The sequence below is a fragment of the Diceros bicornis genome, chromosome 8, assembly GCF_020826845.1.
Source record: "Diceros bicornis minor isolate mBicDic1 chromosome 8, mDicBic1.mat.cur, whole genome shotgun sequence".
NCBI classification, from domain to species: domain Eukaryota; kingdom Metazoa; phylum Chordata; class Mammalia; order Perissodactyla; family Rhinocerotidae; genus Diceros; species Diceros bicornis.
Window position 1 is genome coordinate 39,271,713 of NC_080747.1, and position 21,021 is coordinate 39,292,733.

Consider the following 21,021-nt stretch of genomic DNA (forward strand, 5'->3'; position numbering starts at 1 on the left):
AGCATTTTGAGAAGATAAGAGTACTCAAGACGGAGCAAGATCATTTCTGGGTGTCACATCTGAACGGCACCAACTAACAATGAATATGCTCCTTCTGAATTGGTGTAAACAAACAGAGAGAAAGCATTGGTTCTTCATTTTAAAGTCTTGTTCAAACACACATTGGCTTCAAATGCTGCACATTGGATAAAAAGACATTGGTGGACTTGGTAAGAACAGATTTAGCAGCATGAAAAGAAGAGAAAGAGGGGAAGATCAGATTGCAGTGAGTTGAGGACTGGATGAAGCATAGAAATCATCTGAGGATCTTGTTAGAATGCAAATTCAGCAGGTCTGGAGCGGGGCCCGAGATTGCAGATTCTGCATTTCACACAAACTCCCAAGAGACGCTGATGCTGCTAGTCCCCGGACCACACTTGGAGTTCAAGGCTTTAGACTACCATTTCAAAAAGCTTTAGACATTAAGTAATACCTCAGGCATGAGTAGTTAAAGAAAAACTATTCTCAAGTTTGAGAACTCTCTGTTGATGAATCTGCACCAGAGGGCAGAAGTTATTAAAGGAATTTACAGATTTAAAGAAGTAATGTAGAGTCAGGTCATAAAAGATCATAGAGAATCTTAAATTTTTGGTGTAAGGAAATAAGGATCTGAGAGGTTTTCCATTTTAAAATGATATTCAAAATACAACATTATAACATATAACAAAATACAACATTAGGAAGTTAAGATTCTCATAATTCCAAATTTTTGTAAAATCCACAAACTGCTAAGAAATTTGCTAAGAGAAAAACTATATATATATATTTTTTTTTTTTTGCTGAGGAAGATTGGCCCTGAGCTAACATCTGTGCCCATCTCCCTCCATTTTTTTTTTGTATATGGGATGCCACCACAGCATGGCTTGAAGAGTGGTGAATAGGTCCATGCCTGGGGTCTGAACCTGCAAACCCTAGGCCACCTGAAGTGCAGCACACAAACTTAACCACTACGTCCAGGCCAGCCCCAAGAAAAACTATATTTAAGTTCAATGATCTCAAGCTCATCTAGCATTTTTGAAAAGGAAAGTCATTTTGTAGAGGAATATTTCTCTTGAGTTCAAGAAAAATGGATAGTTTACCATATTTCCTATACTCTCCACCAGTATAATTTTTCTTTCTTCTTCATTGCATGACAAAAATAAAAAATTAACTGGCCACACACAGACTTTTCATCATTTAAGAAAGTTAGGAAGATCACCTTAGGCTATTTGTCATAAGCTTACGGCTAAAACAAAGAAAATTTATTTTAGATGTGGATGAGTGGAAGAGCCTTTGAAACCAAGTCTTCAACAGCCTGGGAAAGAAAAAGTAAAGAACAATCTAATGAGATTTTTTGGACCATAACTTTGGTAAAATTAAATCAAGATGAACAACAGTTTGCAAAAATTAGTGCAGACCATACCCCAAAGCACCACATTTGTAGGACCTCCCATTTTTTCTCGTTGCCACATACTCTACCCACTTCAACCCTCTCTCCACACAGCTGCCAAAGGCACCTTTTACAGCCCTCAACCGCAGTGGAATACTACCCAGCTACAAAAAGAGATGAAATCTTGCCATTTGCAACATGAATGGACCTTGAGGGTATTATGGTAAGCGAAAAAATCAGATGGAGAAGCCCAAATGCTGCATGACTTCACTCATATGTGGAAGATAAAACAACAACAACAAACAAACACACAGATACAGAGAATAGATTGGTGGCTACCAGAGGGGAAGACGGGTACAGGGAGAGTGAAAGGGGTAAAAGGGCACACGTGTACCATAACGGACAGCAACTAGACTTGTGGTGAACACGACCTAGTCTTCACAGAAGTCGAAATACAATGATGTATCTCTGAAATTATATAATGTTATAAACCAATGTTACCTCAAGAAATAAATAAACCAAAGCCTCAACCAGATCAGTCACGTCACTCCTTTATTCCAACATCCTCATTGTGGAGTTCACATTTCAAGTGCCACTCTGTCAGGGAAGGCTTCCCTCAACTCAGACCAGGTTTGGTCCCCTGTCTTAAGCTCTCATAGCAACTGCCTCTTCCCACATGGGAGGTACCTCTGTTGTAATTAATTAATTGTGTGATTATTTTTTAACGCCTTCCTCACTCACTGAACTATGGAGTCCATGAGGGTAGATTTTATTCAAGGCTGTGCCCAATGCCTATAGCACACTGCCTTGCACGTAACAGGCACTTAATATATGTTTATTAAAGGTATGAACAGTATTGAACTATATCAATCTATAATTCTATTTCTGTTAAATGTTTCTCTACATATGAAAATAATTTTATGTTAAATCTTGCATATATATGTTTATATATTATTGATATACTTACACGTAAGTGAAGGCAGGTATCAGTTCAATCTCTGATTAAGTACTCTGTCGCATAAGCTGACTTTTCTAGTCAAGTGATCGCAGTACAACCTGCTGCCAGTTTAGTTCTTATAAGAAATGAATTAGCCTCTGAAAGTAACTCTCAGGCCTAAGCATAAAAGTCACGTGACACTTGCCATCACATTGCAAATCCAATAGTCGTTCAACTTTATTCCTTTCTAGCTACCTTACTGGCAATTAAAATATCCTGTGGCAATGGCTCCGTTGTACGGTTATGTGGTTATGTGTTATGGGATTACTATGACAGTGGATCATAGTACAAAGATTTTAGTTCTTATGGATTGAGTTAAAATGAGATAAACACATTTTAGTTGATTTTTGTGTATAATAAAACTATTTATTAAAATAATTATCTGATATTAATATTCATAAGCAAAAACCAATTCTTTACTTTCATAACGAACTTTGTCATTTATACAAATACTTTCACAAATATTATTTCATTTGACTTCTGTAACAGTTCTGTGAAATGAGTAAAATTATATTTCCCCATCTCGCAGAGATGGTAAAGCATCTGACCAAAAGTCACATGTCCAGAAAACGGAGGAGTAATATGCTAAACCCACACCTCTCAGTGTCAAGTTACAAATTCTTTCTTCTATGTCACATGGCCCTTCAGTATTAGATTATAACTGAAGAAATAAAAACTTAGGTATAATATTGTACCTTTCTTACTCCTCAATTTTCCTTTCAATTTTTTTCAAAAACCTGAATCTTTATTTTGTTTTATTTTTTTTGTGAGGAGGACCAGCCCTGAGCTAACATCCAACGCCAATCCTCCTCGTTTTTGCTGAGGAAGACTGGCCCTGGGCTAACATCCGTGCCCATCTTCCTCCACTTTATATGGGACGCCGCCACAGCATGGCTTGCCAAGTGGTGTGCCGGTGCACGCCCGGGATCCGAACCGGTGAACCCCGGGCTGCCGCAGCGGAGCGCACACACTTAACCACTTGGGCCACCGGGCCGGCCCCTGAATCTTTATTTTAGAATCCAAATCTTTGGACTCATAAAGACAACTCAGACTATCTGCTGATTTTAGAAATACTAAACTAAACTAACCTAAACTAAACCTTTACACCTCCAGCTTCAGTTTAGGGGATCGAGAAGAAAAATAATTTGTTACTGCTCTCTTCTATAGTCTGCTGCTGAAATAATTATTCAGAAAGTCCAACTCTCTTATCTTCAGAAATCTTTTTACCATCTTGACTTTACACATGAGAGAAGCCCAAACAGACAAAATGAGAGACACATAGTGCATCTGTGTCTGTTAGCATAAGGCTGTTATCATCTTTTCCTGATCAGTAATCCTCTCACTATTATCTCTTGTTCTTTTGAAGATAGAGCTCCTGTTATTTATATACAATTGGCATTCCAGCATCCCTTAGCAACACTTATGGACCCAGAAATAACTATAAAACTTTGAAAGAGCATGGAGTTATAAACTCAAACCAAACAGGACATTTTTAAAGGCCGACTTTAATGAGTTTTTTTAAACAAAGGCATAAAATGGTTTTATTGCTCATTATAACAACAAACATTTCAATTATAAAATAGGAAATGTTTATTTGGGCAGATGTTACTTAATATATCTGTATCAAATCATCTGGTGCAAAACTTATGAAATGCTTTTAAAGAAAATGTCTGGGAAACCTCCACTTTCTAAAGGTTACCTACATGTAAGCCAAAAATAGCACTTAGAAGTGGTTACAAATTGGTACACTTCCTGATCCCAAACATAAACAATAAAAAAAATCCTACTCCTAGGTATAAACCCAAGAGAAATGAAAACGTATGTCTACACAAAAACTTGTACATGAATGTTCAGAGCAATATTATTCGTAATAGCCAAAAGATGGAAACAACTAAAATGTCCATCAATTGATAAACTGATAAACAAAATACAGTAAATCCATACCATGGAATATTGCTTGGCCATAAGAAGGAAGGAAGTACTGATACATACCACAACATGGATGAACCTTGAAAATATTATGTTTTTGAAAGAAGTCACAAAAACCACATATGGTCATATGAAATGTCCAGAATAGGGCTATCTCTAGAGACAGAAAGTAGATTAGTGATTGCTTAGGGCTGGGGCAGGGAGGAGATAGAAAGATAGGGCGGTGACAGATACCTAAAGGAAACAGTTTCTTCTTGAAGTGATGAAAATGTTCCAAAATTGACTGTGGTGATGGTGGCACTTATCTGTGAATATACTAAAAATTATGGAATTATACACTTTAAATGGGTGAATTGGATAGTATGTGAATTATATTTCAATAAAGCTGTAAAAAAATTAAAACTTTAATAAATAAATAAATAAAAATAACCCACTTAAAGCACTGGTTTTTTTTTTGTTTTTTTTTTTTTGTGAGGAGATCAGCCCTGTGCTAACATCCGCCAATCCTCCTCTTTTTTTTTTTTTTGCTGAGGAAGACGGCCCTGGGCTAACATCTGTGCCCATCTTCCTCCACTTTATATGGGACGCCGCCACAGCATGGCTTGCCAAGCAGTGCGTCGGTGCGCGCCCGGGATCCGAACCAGCGAACCTCGGGCCGCCGCAGCAGAGCGCGCGCACTTAACTGCCTGCGCCACCGGGCCGGCCCCTAAAGCACTGTTTTAATGGCATCCCTCCTCTGCTCAGAAGCCTCTAAGCACTGAGGTACTTAGAAGTATGTTTTAAACTTATATTAGCATTCTACCCAGAGAATGACAGGGAATATTCTGCAATGTGTGTGAGCCATTCAACACAGTACTATGAGAATTAGACTTAAAAGTGACAGTGGTATGACTGAGGGAGCTTCTACCAGACAGACGCTCCCAGAGATGACAACTACAAACTCTGGAGAAAACACGAAAAAGCGACTACCTGAAGGCACTGGAGAGGAAAAAAACAGGCCAACTGTGGAGGGGAGCTGAGTCTTGGAAGAAGAGAGCGGCAGAAACGAGTTTCAGGGTTTTGTCCCGCGTTCGCCTGGGAGCACGCCACAGTTGGCACCACGTGCGGCAGGGTGACTAAAACCCCAATGGAAAACCTGCAGTCTTCCTGGGCTGAGAACTTTTTCTGTCCTCCTCTTACTTGTCACCCTCTGACCTCTAACATGTCTCTCCTCCCTCGGCTTCCATGAAACCCAGCGTTTCCGAGTTCCTTTCCTTCTTCTCTGACCGTTCTACCTGTACGTCTTGCTTCCTCCTCTTTCTTTGTCATCCCCTTAAATACCAGCATCTTCCAGGGCTTTGCCCTCAGCTTTTAATCGATACACTTTCTCTTCACAGTTGATCCACTCCTGCTGCTTCAACTACCACTGAGACTCGCAGCTTCATAACTATAGTCAGGACTCCCTTCTCAGCATACTTTCTGGATACTTCTAGCTTCAGCCCAGTTACAGTAGGGTGGGAGTTAAATTCTAAAGCTAACACACAAGCCAAAAATCATATATAGGCACAATTTCCCTTGAAATTCCCATACCAAGGCAACACGTCAGAGTTCCCACATTCCACCACGTCTGGGCCCAGCCTGCACTGTTGAATTTGCCCAAGATAAATGCACTTAAACTATAACTCCACTGTATTTGGTTGTCCCACAATTATCTCGAAGTTAATGTGTCCAAACCAAACCTGCCCCCACCCTCCTTCTACCTGCAACCTACTCCTCGACATTTACTTCCTACATTAACAGATGGCACCAAAATCAATCTGGTTGCCCACACCAGAATTCTGGGAGTCAACACTGACACCTCCTTCTCTCTCACACCAAAATCCAATCAGCTTAATTTCTGTTGATTTTAATGCACCAAATACCTTAATTCAAGCCCTTATCATCTTTTACTTAGACCAGAGCCAGAGTCCCAAATTGGTCTCCCTGCTTTCATTTCTTTCTGCCTCCAATCTTCTGTAGTGTATCCACGTCTATTGTCTTTTGCAAACGGAAATATGATCGGGTTTCTCCCCACTTAGAACGATCCTCCAATGGTAAACCACCACCCATAGCAGTGGTTTTCAAGCATTTTTGTAGCAGATAAATATTATTTTCAAATAAATATCATATAAGATCCTAATATCACAAATAGATATGAGCTGTATTTTATTGGAATTAATTTACTTTATAAGTTGTAAATGTATAACTTAAAAACCAATCAATGAGAAAATAAAGTAGTTTTGGTGAAAAAAAATCAAAATCATTGGTAATGCAATTAGGTCAGCATCATCTTGATATTTATTTCTCTATTTTATTTGATTGTGCAATTTCAAAAAAATCCTAATACATAGCAATCGGTAGCTACCAATGGTAATGCTTTGAGGTTTGTTTTTATTTCCCCAACAGCTCACCTTTTAAACTTAGGATATTGTTGATTTAAAAGAGAGAGCAAGATCCAAATACAAGTGAATTAATCTGTCAGCACAAATTACTTGGTTGCTGGTCTCCACTTGCTTAAAAATTGGTATGTAATATTTAGAGTGTGTTTAAGATCTAATTTTTAAATTAGAAAGTAAAAGCATATATTTGTGCGATCCTTGAGTCTCCTCCTCAGAACCTTGGTTCCATAGACTAGAGTTTGAAAACCAATGACCTAGGTGCTAAAGCACAAATCCCTTAGGAAGACATGCAAGATTCTGTGTCATTTGGACTTCATCAGTCTGTTACCGCCCAACGTGGGGCCTTCTGCTCGCCGCAAGACATGCCAATAGTCAAGAGGCAAGGTGGTAGGAGAAAATGGACTTTTTATTACAGCTTGCTAGCAAGAGGGAAGATGGCCAACTCATGTCCAAAAGAACCTTTATAACCAGCAGTTATATAGGCCATTGTGTTATTGGGGAGGACGTTAGGAATGTTAACCTTCTGGTGTTACAGACTGGGAGTGCCACACCAGATCTTTCAGTTTTCACTGATGATGGCTATCAGCATAGATTCTCTGTTTGAGGGTCATCACATTCCTAAGGAACTCAAAAAAACAAAGTTATCATCTTACCGCAGCTGGGAGGTACATGCACAAGCAGTGGTCGTAAAATCTACAGAGCAGTTTGATCTCCTGGAGGGTGCAGATCCAGCTGGGTTAGTTTGTCAGAGGTCATTCAAAGTTACAATAGAGTTTTTCTTTTCTACAATATGGCTTCCCTTATGTCAACTTTGTCTTGAGCCGGTATCAAGTCTAGCTGCATTTCCTACAACCGCCAAAATTTCACCCAATTTCCTAAGTCTGTGTTCACCTTTCATGGAGTTACATTTTGGCATTTGCTATTTTCTCTGCCAGACCCATGTACTACTGCCTTCTAACCAGAATTTCTATTAACTATTCCAAAGGTCAAAATGTTAATGCTCCGTGATGCTTTCTTTGACTTCCCCAAATAATAATCATCTCTTCCTCTCAACTGTGAGTTCCTAAGAAAGAAGGACTAATTTAACCATCCTCAAGTTCTCAGGGACTTTCAAAGTGCTTGGTACCTAGTAATCACTCCTTAAAAGCTTTGGATTAATTTATTAATTAATATTAATAATAATAACTAGCCGAGTGATTACAATGGCTGAAACTACAGATTTGCATAAGATAATCAACAGATAATCCTTTCACTGAGTTGACACTTTAGGATAAGTAAGTACCAAGTAGAAATCACTCTTATAAATCATGCTAATTTTAATTTTGACTTCATTTTTCTGTTAATGGCATCACTCACCAACAAAGGAAAGCAGAATCACCAGCAGGACGATAAGAGCACAGATACACGGAATCAGGACCAGTAACAGGAAACGGAGAACACCAGCAGCCGCCAGCTTCTGAGAGCAGCCATCACCCATGTTATCGTCATCAGCTCTCAAGACCTAAAGGAAAAGAGGAAAATAAAACCTGGTTTTAATATTACAAAGCAATTCAATACATGGCATGAAATTTTAGAGTACCGCTCTCCAATCAGAGCAGCAGCATTCTGAGAGATTTTACTGTGTGTACTTTAGGGGATGAAATGAGGTTAGTCACTAAATCACACTAATAAATGAACAAATGACTACAACGACATTCAAGGCAGAGCAAATCACCTCTTTCTGAAATGTTTTTCAGGAGTACATGAACTTTTAATGATATTTCATCTTGATCCTTTAAACATTTTTATCAATTTGGTATTATTCCAAAGGGCTATGAATTACCACGGCAAGAATCACCTTGGCCAAGAGGTATAAGCAAAGACTGCCTAATACTGTGATAAAATATTGGTGAGTAGGTGTAGACAAGACATTATCCAGACGTCACTGTTGTTTGTCTCATTAGTCCTAACCCAAATCTCTATGAATCTGGATAAAATAAGTTTTCAGCCATTAATAATTCATCAAAGTTAAATATGACTGACCATGTATTTAGTGACAAGTTGAACAATGCAGAAGAGCCTGTCCTGTGGCCAGTTAAACACTGACAATCTCTCAGGACATCCTCCGCCATCCACACTGCCCCTGCAGCCCATCCATTTGTGAGTGGATGATGAGGTGCAATAGTGACATTTCAGATAATGTTCTTGTCTTCAAATACTTTAAATTTTGCTTAGTTCAATCTCCTTCCAGAAATGATGTCTGGAAATTCTTTTATTACAAATGGCTAGCTTAGGGCAGTGACTTTTTCAACAGGAGTGTAAGATGGAATTAAAAGTGATTTGAGTCACTCAGTAGGAGCAGCTCTTCTGATCCCACTACTGAAGGTGTTTCTCATGATTCTCTCTGGACTTCTGACTCTCCTTGCATTTTCTCCTCTGATAGTTTCAGAGCTTAAACTATAACCTCTGTGTAACTATCTCCTCCATCTCTCTGAGTCCTGAACTTCCTTCTAAGTTATATCATATATTTCCAATGCCTAGTACTTAGCAGCATCTCTTCTCAACATGTCCAAAACCAAACTATCTCCTTCTCTATCCTTACCTTCAAACTAGTTCTTCTCCTAACTTCCATATTTGTGCTAACAGAAACTCCACTCTTCCAATAACCCCGAGACCCCTCACTTCTCCATCCTCCCTCCATGCCATGCACGACCAGGTCTTGTTGGTTCTCCCCCTATAAAAAATATCTAATTTTGAAAAATAAATGACCTTTGAGATAGAGCCTTACCCTAATCAAGAAGTTGTTCTAAGAGAAAGTTCCCATACTTGATCGTTTCCAGTACATAACCAGTACCTGATAATTTCCCATGGATAAAAAGGCAACTCTGATAGGTTCTTCTGAATTGCAAAGCATATGTGATTCTCCATTTCTGCTTTATTCCTCCTACATCAGAATCAATTCTTGTTCACTAACACATATTGCAAGCAGTGTTCACTACACACACTGTGATGTGATGACACCCTCTGTAATTTTAAGAATTCTCCATGAGAGACATTATTTGAAAGAACATATGATGTTAGCTTGAGAACGGCTTGATTTCCTAGGTTGTCTTTACTGACCCATTTCCTCTGCACCTGGTTTAATCTACCAGCCAACGTGAGATCATTCAGAGTTAATTTACAATTTGATCTGCAAGAAGACATGGCACCATGTTGGAGGAGGTCATTGAAAGGACATGACCACCAGTTGACTCACAAGCTGGACCTGAGCATTCAGAGGCTCCTCACCTCCCCCCCTGTCCTTGGAATGTACATTCTGTCCACCATTCCCACAGCTGGAGCCATTTTCAAGGACGCAGCCTTGAGAGAGCAATGTGTTGTTGAGACCATCTGGACGCTACACATGACTGAATCTAGTTAAGGCCTCTGTACAAACTTTTAAGATTCTGGCAGGCGGGTGTGGAAATCTACTCCTCTTGCAGCCACACAAGACAAGACTCATACATAAGTTCTCTTGCTTATTAAACGTGCCACCTACCAATGTGGAGTAGTCTGCCTCTTTCTTCAGTATCGGCTTTCCCTCTGTGTACAGGAGCCGGTTTCAGATTTCACCTGGGAAGCTCCCAAGTTTGCAAACCACACACTGACACAATATAATATAAGATCTGCAATAGCACATTGATTACAACACCAGCATTGGGTGGATGGTACACTTTCAGGCTTGGAGATAACATTTACCTATAAAAAGCAAGTGTGGGACTGCAGCCCAATAGAGACAGTAATAGAATTGACTTATTTATTTCATTTACTCAACAACCAGTTATTGAACACCTACTAATTATGATAAGCATAGTGATGGATACAACAATGATTTCAGACCAACTATCCCTCAAAAGCTCACAGTCTTGTAGGAGAGATATGTACTTAAATAAAATAACTACATTTCAAGGAAGCAAATGATAAGCACCATGAAACTTATAGCTAAGGTGCCATGGGAATTCAGAAGGTAAGAATCTGATTTCTTGCTGGATCATCAGGTAAGACATTGTAGAGAAGCAGCAATTAAACTAGACATTATTTTGAGAAAAGTACCCCTGAGAAGCCCTGTTTTGGTTAAAAAGAGTGGTAAAATACATCCACAGAGGTAAGAAGTTATGAACATTCTTCGGCTTCTACAGCAGTGGAAAAGGTTTTTCTGTTAAGGTGGTCATAGGAGCACTATAGGGATAATCCTCTTGAGTGGCAAATTCACAGTGGCCTCAGTGCTATCTGAAATCCTGTGGCCAAACACATCCCATTGAGTATTCACAAATGAAGAGTCAGTGGAGAAAGTGCTAGAGGCTCATTTTAATATCTCATATAAGTATATATCAGCAAGTACTTGACCTCTGGAAACTATATTCATGTTTAGTGCAAATCTTTTCTCCAGTGACTAGGAAATTGTTTGCTTTATCATGAGGTGAAGAGAAAGAAATACTTAGAAGAAATTCAGCACTAAGAAAAACTTAGAAGCCATTTCAGCATGCTCCTCAAGTGCATAACTTTCCTCTTGCACTCATGTCCACCAGGACTATTGCTGCAAATGCTGCATTATTCAAAGGCCCTTTGAGGGTCCTCTGAATGTAACGCAACTCGCAGACTTTACTGTTGAGTGAATAATGCCAGGCAAGATAAACTGGTAGGACAATTCCTAAGCTTCATTTCAATGGATTCAACAACCTTCTCTCCAGATGGCACCCTTTTCCAGAATCTACCCTCCACATGCTTGAAACTGTAAGCCAAGCACAGGCACAGCATTCCATGGTGTGAGTAGGGAAGGATGCATCTGATTGATCTGCACATATTTCATATATGTAGTTCTTATATTTTATTAATCCTGTTGGTGAAAACTCACTTCTTGTATCTTAAGAACTACATGTATTTTGAAAGCTGTCATGCTGGTTTATATAACAGGTATGGACAATCTACCTAACTAGGATATTTTCTTGAGTCAATTTGGTTCCATTGGGAGGCCTTCCTATCACTCTCTTCTACATTCTTAACTCCATTTTTGCCTCCCAGCTTGCTGATTCAACTATTTTCACAACAGCCATTCTCTGACTCTTTTGGGACCTACTGTCCATTGATCCCTCTATCTTCTCCCAGTCTGTCAGCTCTCTCCTTTTTTCATTTCCCTACATACCTTCTTTAGAATCTTTGGACCATTATTTCAATGATATTCTTGCTAGCCCTGAACCCCCTTACCCCTCTGGATTTTCTTCTCACCCATCCCGTAAAAATCAACACCAGATGAATCCAACAATCTTCTCCTTCTATATCTACAGCTGGACAGTTGAATACGGCTGTAAAAAGTTACCCAAGAGGACTACTTGATTGCTGATTTAAAGCCTTCTCCAATCTCCTCAAACTACCTCCTCCTACTCTTCCACTCTCACTCTCAGAAGAGGGCCCACCCTAATTCTCACCTTACAGAGAGAATAAAAACTATCAAATGGGAATTGCCTCACCTACCTAAATCTAAACCTACACACCTGCTCATTTACACGCCCCTCTCTCCTGTTACGATAGAGAAGCTATTTAAGACTCCTCTTATTAAAGACTAATCCTCCCACTTTTGTTAGACTCCATCTCCTTCTCTCTTCTCAGCAATTTTACATCTTACTTTTCCATTTATTCATAAATCCAATATCTATCGATCTCTCCCTCTCGCTCTCCCTGTCCCTCTCTCTCTCTGTATCTGCTGTATCATTGCCATCAGCTTTTTACCAGTTTAGGTCTCTCTCAGTTATTTTTTTATCCATCCGCAAGCCTATATCCCACTTCAGCTGCTCTCCTCTTTCTCTGTTTCTTTCTCATCCAAAATGCTCAAAGAGTTGTTAATATTGATTGTCCAGATTTCCGCACTTACTGCTTACTCTTGTTGCCACTACAATTTGGCACCCATATCTGTCACTGCACCAAAAGACCTTGTGCAATGGTCACCAATGACCTGCATGTTGCTATATCCAAGTGACATTTTTCAGTCATCATTGTAATGACATCTCAGAATCATTTGAGAGATCAAACTCTCAGTTAGCCATTCCCATCTTCTTCAAGCACTTTCTTCCTTTGACTTCTCTTTCTCCTACCTATCTGGTCATTCCTTCTCTTTCTGTAAGCTCTTTTCTCACATTCACTCTCTCCAGGCAATGTCACCCACACAAATAGCATGAGGGCCAGCCCTACGTCTATAACTTACATCTTTAAATGGCAAGCATAGATCTTTCCTCTGAGCTCCAGATCTTTGTACTTAACTGGCCACTTGACATCTCCTCAGTGATGTTGCAAAAAACCTTCAAACCCAACATGTCTGAAACCGAATAAATAATCTTCATCCTCATATCTGGTATTCTTCCATGTTCTCTATCTCAGGGAAAGGTAACTGAGCACGTATCATGTGCCAGGCACTGTTTGGGCACTTAGGATATATCACTGTGCAAAGCAAAGATCTCCAGCCTCATAGATCCTACATTCTAGTGAAAACTACCATCATGTCTCACCTGGAATACCGCAAATGCCTCCTCCTGTCTGGTTTAGCTATATCCATTCCTGCACTCCCTAATTTGTTCTCCACACTGTTGCCAGAGAGAGAAAGAGGTTGCGTATCACTGGATGATGAGAAAAGGCAACATAGAAAATGCTCCCCAAACTGAACTAATTCAGGAGATTCAGAGTCTGGATCCAGATCTGATCATGAGAACTATGTACCCAGTGGACTGGCAGAGATTCGGGGAGGATTTTGGATTTCCACAGGGGTGTACGGGGTTTCAAGTCCATTTTATTGAGATTTCAAAGGTCAAGGAGACCAGAGCTGATATTTCAGGTACGTCAGTCTTTATCCTGTTCTACCTTCCTGCAGCATTTGACTTTATCAACACATGGTACGTTCTTGGGAATATTTCCACAGCTGCAAATGGCAGAAACTGCTCGAGAACAAGGAGACACTTGCCCATCGATCCCTCAGATGGAAGATGCACTCCTGAGGCCAGGGCCAGGACTTACCAAACAGCCAACAAACAGAAATATCTGACTGAGGATACTAGTTGCCTCTCTAGGCAGGTTCACCCAGAGAACTCTTAGAGATGGAAACACCTGCTAACAACCAGGTCACAACAAAGCAGAAGTTCAGCCCAGAAGGAACCAAGTGCCTTCTTAGGGATAACAGCCTTACCCACCTCACAACTCCCCTCATTCAGAGTGGGGATAAGTAGCTGGGAACTTTCCACACTTATTCCTCACTCTTATGTTGGGTTATGTAAGAACTATTTTTTAATCAGTTGGACTCTTCTGCATGATAAATCTTACATTTTAAATATATAGAGCAGGGGTCAGCAAACTATAACCTATGGGCCAAACCCAGCCCACCGCCTGTTTTTGTACATAAAGTTTTATTGGTAGACAGCTATGCTCATTCGTTTATGTTTTGTCCATAGCTGCCTTCCTGCTACCACAGCACTGAGTAGTTGCAACAGAGTTGCAACCCACAAGTCTATGGCCCACAAGGCCTAAAATATTCACTGTCTGGCCCTTTACAGAAAAAGTTTGCCAACTCCTGATATAGAGTAGCAATGTATATCTGCACATACAGGTCTTTTAAAATCTATATATTTAATATGATAACCAATTAAAATATAAACTCTTTTAAGTAAATCACTTTTATGGTTTTTGGTGAGGAAGACTGGCCCTGAGCTAACATCTGTTGCCAATCTTCCTCTTTTTGCTGAGGAAGATTGGCTCTGAGCTAACATCTGTGCCCATCTTCCTCCATTTTATGCGGGACACTTTCACAGTATGGCTTGATAATTGGTGCGTAGGTCCGTGCCTGGGATCCGAACCTGCGAACCCTGGGCCGCCAAAGCGGAGCACACGAACTTAACCACTACGCCACCAGGCCAGCCCCAGAAAATCACATTTTTATCTCTTCATTAAAAAGGCCCTTAGTGAAACCTAATATAATTGTACAAGTTGCAAACTGGTAGACAAAACTGCCTAATTGTTGCTGTAATACATGGTTACTCCACAAAAGGTTCAAAGATAAAAATAATCTTCAAAATAGAAAAAAAAAATTTATCAAGACTATATGTGTTATATTAGAAGAAGAAAGAAAAGCACAAGTTTCAGAAATATTCAAACTGAAATAGTACTATAACATGCATTATAAACTATAAGAACCAAAAAATATTTATAGGATTATAGAGCTAGAAAGTACAAATTTATCTCTGCTTCTGCAAAAACATATCATAGCATAAATAATACTAATTCAGTTGTATCTCTTTCTATATATGCAAATATTACCCTTTTCTTATCAGTGTGTGCCCAGCATCTAAAAAAGAACCTGAACACAGTCAGGAATGGATTAATATTGTTGAATAAACGAATTAGTTAAGTCACCTAAACAAAAATTGTTCTGTACATAATTATGCAAATAACTGCTTCTTTTTTTTAATGATATATACCTTACAGAGTCTATGCCTGAATCATCCAAAAATACTTGGAGAAGAAAATGTATTTTGTAAAAAAAGTAAAAATATTTCCTTTTCAGGGAAAATATACTAAAATTGATAAAATCAGTTTTTACTAGGACTGTTAGTACAATTCCATACTCACATTTCCTATTACAAGCTTTGAAGTCAGAAATTTTGTGTTTCAAAAAATAAATTGTCATGGATTTTATTACAGACAAAATATTTTAAACACCACCTACGTTAAGAACATGAAAAGAAGTGGCCTGTACCTCTCTTAACCCCATAAATCAGAGGTTCTCAGACATTCTTGGTTCATGGCACCATCCGTGTCCAGGTAATTTTTTCAGTGATCCTAGGCCAAAAGAAATGCCTAACAGTTCCATTTATTAAGTAGCTTGGTCCAACAATTTTATAAGTATTTATATCCTAAAAACTTAGTAGCCATGTGAAAAAATACTACACATAAATTAAAATGAAAAAAGTGGGGCCGGCCCGGTGGCACAAGCGGTTAAGTGCGCGCGCTCCGCTGTGGCGGCCCGGGGTTCGCTGGTTCGGATCCCGGGCGCACACCGACGCACTGCTTGGCAAGCCATGCTGTGGCGGCGTCCCATATAAAGTGGAGGAAGATGGGCACAGATGTTAGCCCAGGGCCGTCTTCCTCAGCAAAAAAAGAGGAGGATTGGCGGATGTTAGCACAGGGCTGATCTCCTCACGAAAAAAAAAAAAAAAAATGGAAAAAGTATTGTCATGTCTTTCTTAAATAACCGCAATTGCTCATGAATGAGATGTGTGCCTCCGCTGGGCAGTGCACAACATCTCAGATCTTGGAATCAAATTGGAAACACCACTACTCATTGCCTCTTCCACATGGATTTTTGCATGGTACAGCTTCTCGCACAGCACCCACCAAGAACTCAGCTTTACGAAGAAAGGATGACATCAAAAGGAATATAGCACAATCTAACGTTGAAACTGTGAACTACCTCAAGCTACTATTTCACTTGGTAACAAACTAACGTCTAGTATCACAGGATTTCCCTCAAAAATTATAAAGAACCAGAAGAGTCTCTGGGAGTGACTGCAGTGTCTTGGGGTACCTCAGCACACAGTTTGGAAATCATGGTTCTAGACTATTTATTTCTCCCACATCCATCTGCATAAGTCCAAATCCTTAAAGAAGTACCTCATATTTCGCCTCATTCAGAAAGCCTTCTCTGATAACCCAGACAGAAGTGATCTCTCTCTGCCTCATCCGAATTTCTGGTACGTGGCAGAGACTATTGGGCCCCAGCATCTATTCTTGCCTTTGATCTTAGAAACAGAGCCCTAAATTTCAGTTGGGCCAAAGTTTAATGTCAATTAGAATAAAGACGACATTTCTCAGCCTCTCTTGCAGCTGTGTGAGACCATGTGACTGAATTCTTGACCATGGGATGAAATTGAAAGTGGTAAAGGTGACTTCCAGGAAGTGTTCTCCAAGAGAGGGGTATTGTCCTCCCCTTTTTCCTGCTGGCTGGACTATGGATGTAACAGCTGGAGCTCCAGCAACCGTCTTAGACTCAAAGATGGAAGCTGTATGCAGAGAATGGATGAGTAGCAAGAAAGAGGGACCCTGGATCCCTGATGGATCTGTGAAGCTGCCCTATCAGCCCTGAACTGCTTACTTTCAGACTACATTTACATGTCAATCTGAATATTCTATCACCTGCAGCTGAAGCAATTTTAACTGAACTATGGCACTTATCACTTTCTACTTTGGCTCATGGTCATGGATATACATACTAAAATTACTAAACTGTAATCTCAGGAGGTAAAGATCTGTGTTTAATTCATTTAACAAATAGTTATACCATGCGACCAGAACATTATTTTCATTCTTTAGGCAACTAATAAGTGTCTAGTATATAGTAGGATCAAGATAAATATATATTCTCTCAAGTAAATAAATGACTCACAATTAAAGGCCAGCAAAATTTCCCAAGAAAGTTTTGGGGTTTTGATATACTTACTTTTGATAGAAGGGAGGAAAAAAACCATTAAAAGTTCTCTTTAAACACCATACATCTAGGCTTTTCATGCTAAGTAATGTAACTGTCAAGTTTGTTTATTTTTGACCAGAATTAACAGCAATTTAGTGCAGCCACAGTGGATTATCTCCTGCTAACCAGAACCTCGGTGCCTTTTATATGTCTTCAATCAGGATAAATCTGGAAGAAAAAATTACAACCTGGCAATTTTCAATTACAAATTACTAAATACAGTGTGACAGCCAAAATGTTTTCAAACAGGGATTAATAGGGAGAAAACAATAAAAAGCAAGGTTGGTTGAAATACAGGCAATCACTGGACTAGGTCATCTCACAGTCCCCTCAGAGACCCCACATTCTCCACCTACTTCAGCAATCTCCTACCTGGTTTCCCCATATCCTCACCTGTCCCCTTCCAATCTCTTGGAAAAGTGATCTTTTCAAAATGCTCATTTGGATGTGTCACCTCCCTGCTTAAAACCCTCCAGAGACTTGAGAGACAAAGACACAACTTCCTTAACACGGTATAGAAGACAATGCTTCTCAAACTTCAATGTGCATGTGAATCATGTGGGAGAGTCTGACCCAATAGGTCTGGAGTGGGGCCTGAGATTCTGAATTCCTTACCAGCTCCCACATGATGCTGATGCTGGTGGTCTGAGGGCCACACTTGGAGTAGCAGGATCTGGAGACCCTTCTAGGTCTGTCCCGCCTATACCAGGCTCACTGCACACTACTCCTGCTCCCCACCACTTCCCCCCATGCTCCTGCCACCTGGCTCTTCCCAGCTCCTCATAAGCACTCTCTGCCTGGAATGGCCTCCCTCCAACTCTCAACCTGCCCATGTCACTCAGGATTCGCCCTTTATACATCAATTCATGACCCATGACTAGTTCTGGTCTTTCTGCCCTTTATCCCAGGGACAATTTTCATGTATTTGTGTAATTATCAGATTATGTTGGTTATTCCTGCTACACTCTAGGCTCCATGAGGTCAGGGACCACGATAGGCTTTGCTCACCATTGTAGCCCCAGCACTTAAAAAGGGCCTCGCCTGTAGTAGGCACTCTATAAAAATATTAAACTAATGAATCAATAATCTCTTCTAATAGTTCACTTGTCAGAAGAGTCTTAGAAACACAAAGAATTGAATGCTGCTCTAGTGTGAACAATTCCTACAGTCATAATAATAATTGTAATGATAACAATACAGCAAGAAACCTGTTGAGCACTTCCCGAGGGCCAGGCACTTCTGTGAATTTGCATAGAGAAATGCTCTTAATCCTCAAAACAACTCTTACCATACCCGCTTACAGATAAGGAATTTGAGGCTCTTTGTGAGTAACTTTATAAGAATAACTCAAGATAATCAACGAAAAAGACAGAATCTAAAGTGACACTCAGTCACTCAATTCCCCTTTCTGAAACCCAGTAGGTGACTAGAGATCCCATGGTTTTTAATTTGGCCTTAATTCTAAACCATAGCTTTCAGAGCTTCCTGGAACAGACTATCCACTCTCCAGCTCCATCCCTACAACGATAGACAAACTTGAAAGTTCCCACTGAGTCATGCAAAGCTGACCCCGGATGCCCCAAAACCTGTGAAGGACCAGATCTCATAGCCCCCAACGTAAGAGTTTCAAAACCATCCACTCCTCAGTAGAGCTGCCCTTTTGGGGGCAGGAAATAGCCTTTTTCCTGAGTCTCCATGCTTCTGTAGCTCCTCCCAGGTGAGACATGGCATAATGGAAGATTACCACCTTGCTGCAGCTGGACAATGAGATACATTTTAGAAATGGCCTGTTTCTGGTATTTTTGAATTTTTTTCTAGAGCTCACATTTCAAAATTATCTTAAAAACCTAAATCTAATTATCTAATAAAAACTTAATTACCTGGAATCTTTAATTACAGAAGTTTTCTATTCTCTATCTTTTAGAGAAATGGAAAATCATAAGAAAATAAGCAAATTATCAAGAATTAAATTTATAAAAAATTACTAGAGAAGGACATGGAATCCTGGAAAATGTGGAATCTTCTACAATTTCTATAGCTTAGAATATTCTGCCCTGAGAATGGCACGCAAGTATTGGCTCTGCTTATCACTATTCAAAGATGTGGATGTCATTCTGCTTAGTACTCTTAGTGTAAGAAATGTCATTTTCAGTAGTAAGGATTGAAATAGAAAGAAGATGCAAGTCACATTTAATACATTAAAAACCTAACTAACAACAACAACAAAAAACCCTATTCCCTGACCATTCCAAACTTTTGTAAACATACGCCATCCTTGGCCTACAATAGCTCTGGAAGTAATAATATTCACCTAAACATACTGTCTACAAAGAGATTAACATCAGCTTGCTACTTTTAAGGCACAGCATCAGACACAGAAATATGTGGATATTTTTATATCAAATAGGATTTGTTTAAATTACAACCAAAGATCAGGGCAAACTGAAAATAGTATATAGACTGTTTCTGATTAACAGAATATTTTGAAATATGAAGGTTAATTCTACCTTCATAACGTGACACTATTCTACGGATTTTCTGAAATATTGAAATGATTATATTCTCAAATACAATTATAAAATTATGTAATCTTAGTTAATACAGGATAGTTAGTCAACACAATCTGTGAATTTTAGGTGCACAAATATTACTCCCCAAAGGTTGTCCTAATTCATATGTCAATCTGGTGGCTTTAATAAAATTCTATGTATTGTTTTGAAGTTTATGTTATGAGCAAGTCAAAATATCAAAATTTCCTTAAACCAAAATGAGAGCGCGCAAGTTAGTGGATGGGATTGTATGCAAAATTATGGCAGAATTCAATGACCATCTGTCCTACCACAAAAGATTTTATTACAATGTTAAAAGCAATTAAAAAAAAATCCATACAAAATCAACACTATGTACTGGTTTGAGACTAATTTAGCACCTTAGTTCTCTAGGTAGGAAGGTGATGAACTGCAAATGCATTTACACTTTGCTGTTTCAGCGGAGCAGAGAACAGCCTGCAAGGATGGTAAGGTCATTCCAACTGGTGTGGCCTGAACAGGACACAAAAGCTCCCTCTAAACTCCGTGGGGATATTATGCTGTCACATGTTCATATACTCACACTCCTAAAAAGTGCAGACAGTAAGACTTCACTTGCAGCTAGATATTCGGCTTGGAACGTTGTCATGCACAACCATCACTCCAAAATGTGATCTGAATTGTTTTTTCCATATTAAGATCGAGCTTCTCCAACTCGCCTCCACACTCTGTCCACTGAGCAAAAACAAGCCTATTGTAACCCCCTTATTTAAGAAGATAATCTGCCACTGCTAGATGCTTTCTTCTCTGTTCTCAATGAACTGTGAAAGCATTCCCTACATGAATTAAAAGTAGATTTACAGAATAAGAGATCAATGATTTAGACACTTCTCAAACCAGGCATCTGTCAATTCTCCATAATATTAGCTCCCATTCTACCAATAAGCAAAATGCCTCCAAAACCATCCATCAGTGAATTTATGCCAAACACAAATGTCTTTTGTTGTGATGTTTGTTTTTAACGTCCCAAGAGGCATGAAAAACAAGCATCTGGTTTTCAGTAAGTCTTTTCATCCCATGTTCTGGCATTTAATTGAAGCATACAAAGTTCAAATAACTCATGCACTCTCTCAAAATGAAATTACTCAATTCACACTGGAACACTTGGTTCTGCAAGCCAACCTTGCCCACATTTTCTCCTTTGAAAATTAACATAACAA

General features: G+C 39.4%; 1 protein-coding gene across 1 annotated transcript in view; it reads right to left on the reverse strand.

Moving 5' to 3' along the window:
• CORIN (corin, serine peptidase) overlaps positions 1-21,021 on the reverse strand; it is a 217,346-nt gene that overhangs the window by 179,685 nt on the left and 16,640 nt on the right. Inside the window, 1 exon segment of the mRNA XM_058547003.1 lies at positions 8,108-8,252. Coding sequence (XP_058402986.1) covers positions 8,108-8,252 — 145 coding nt within the window.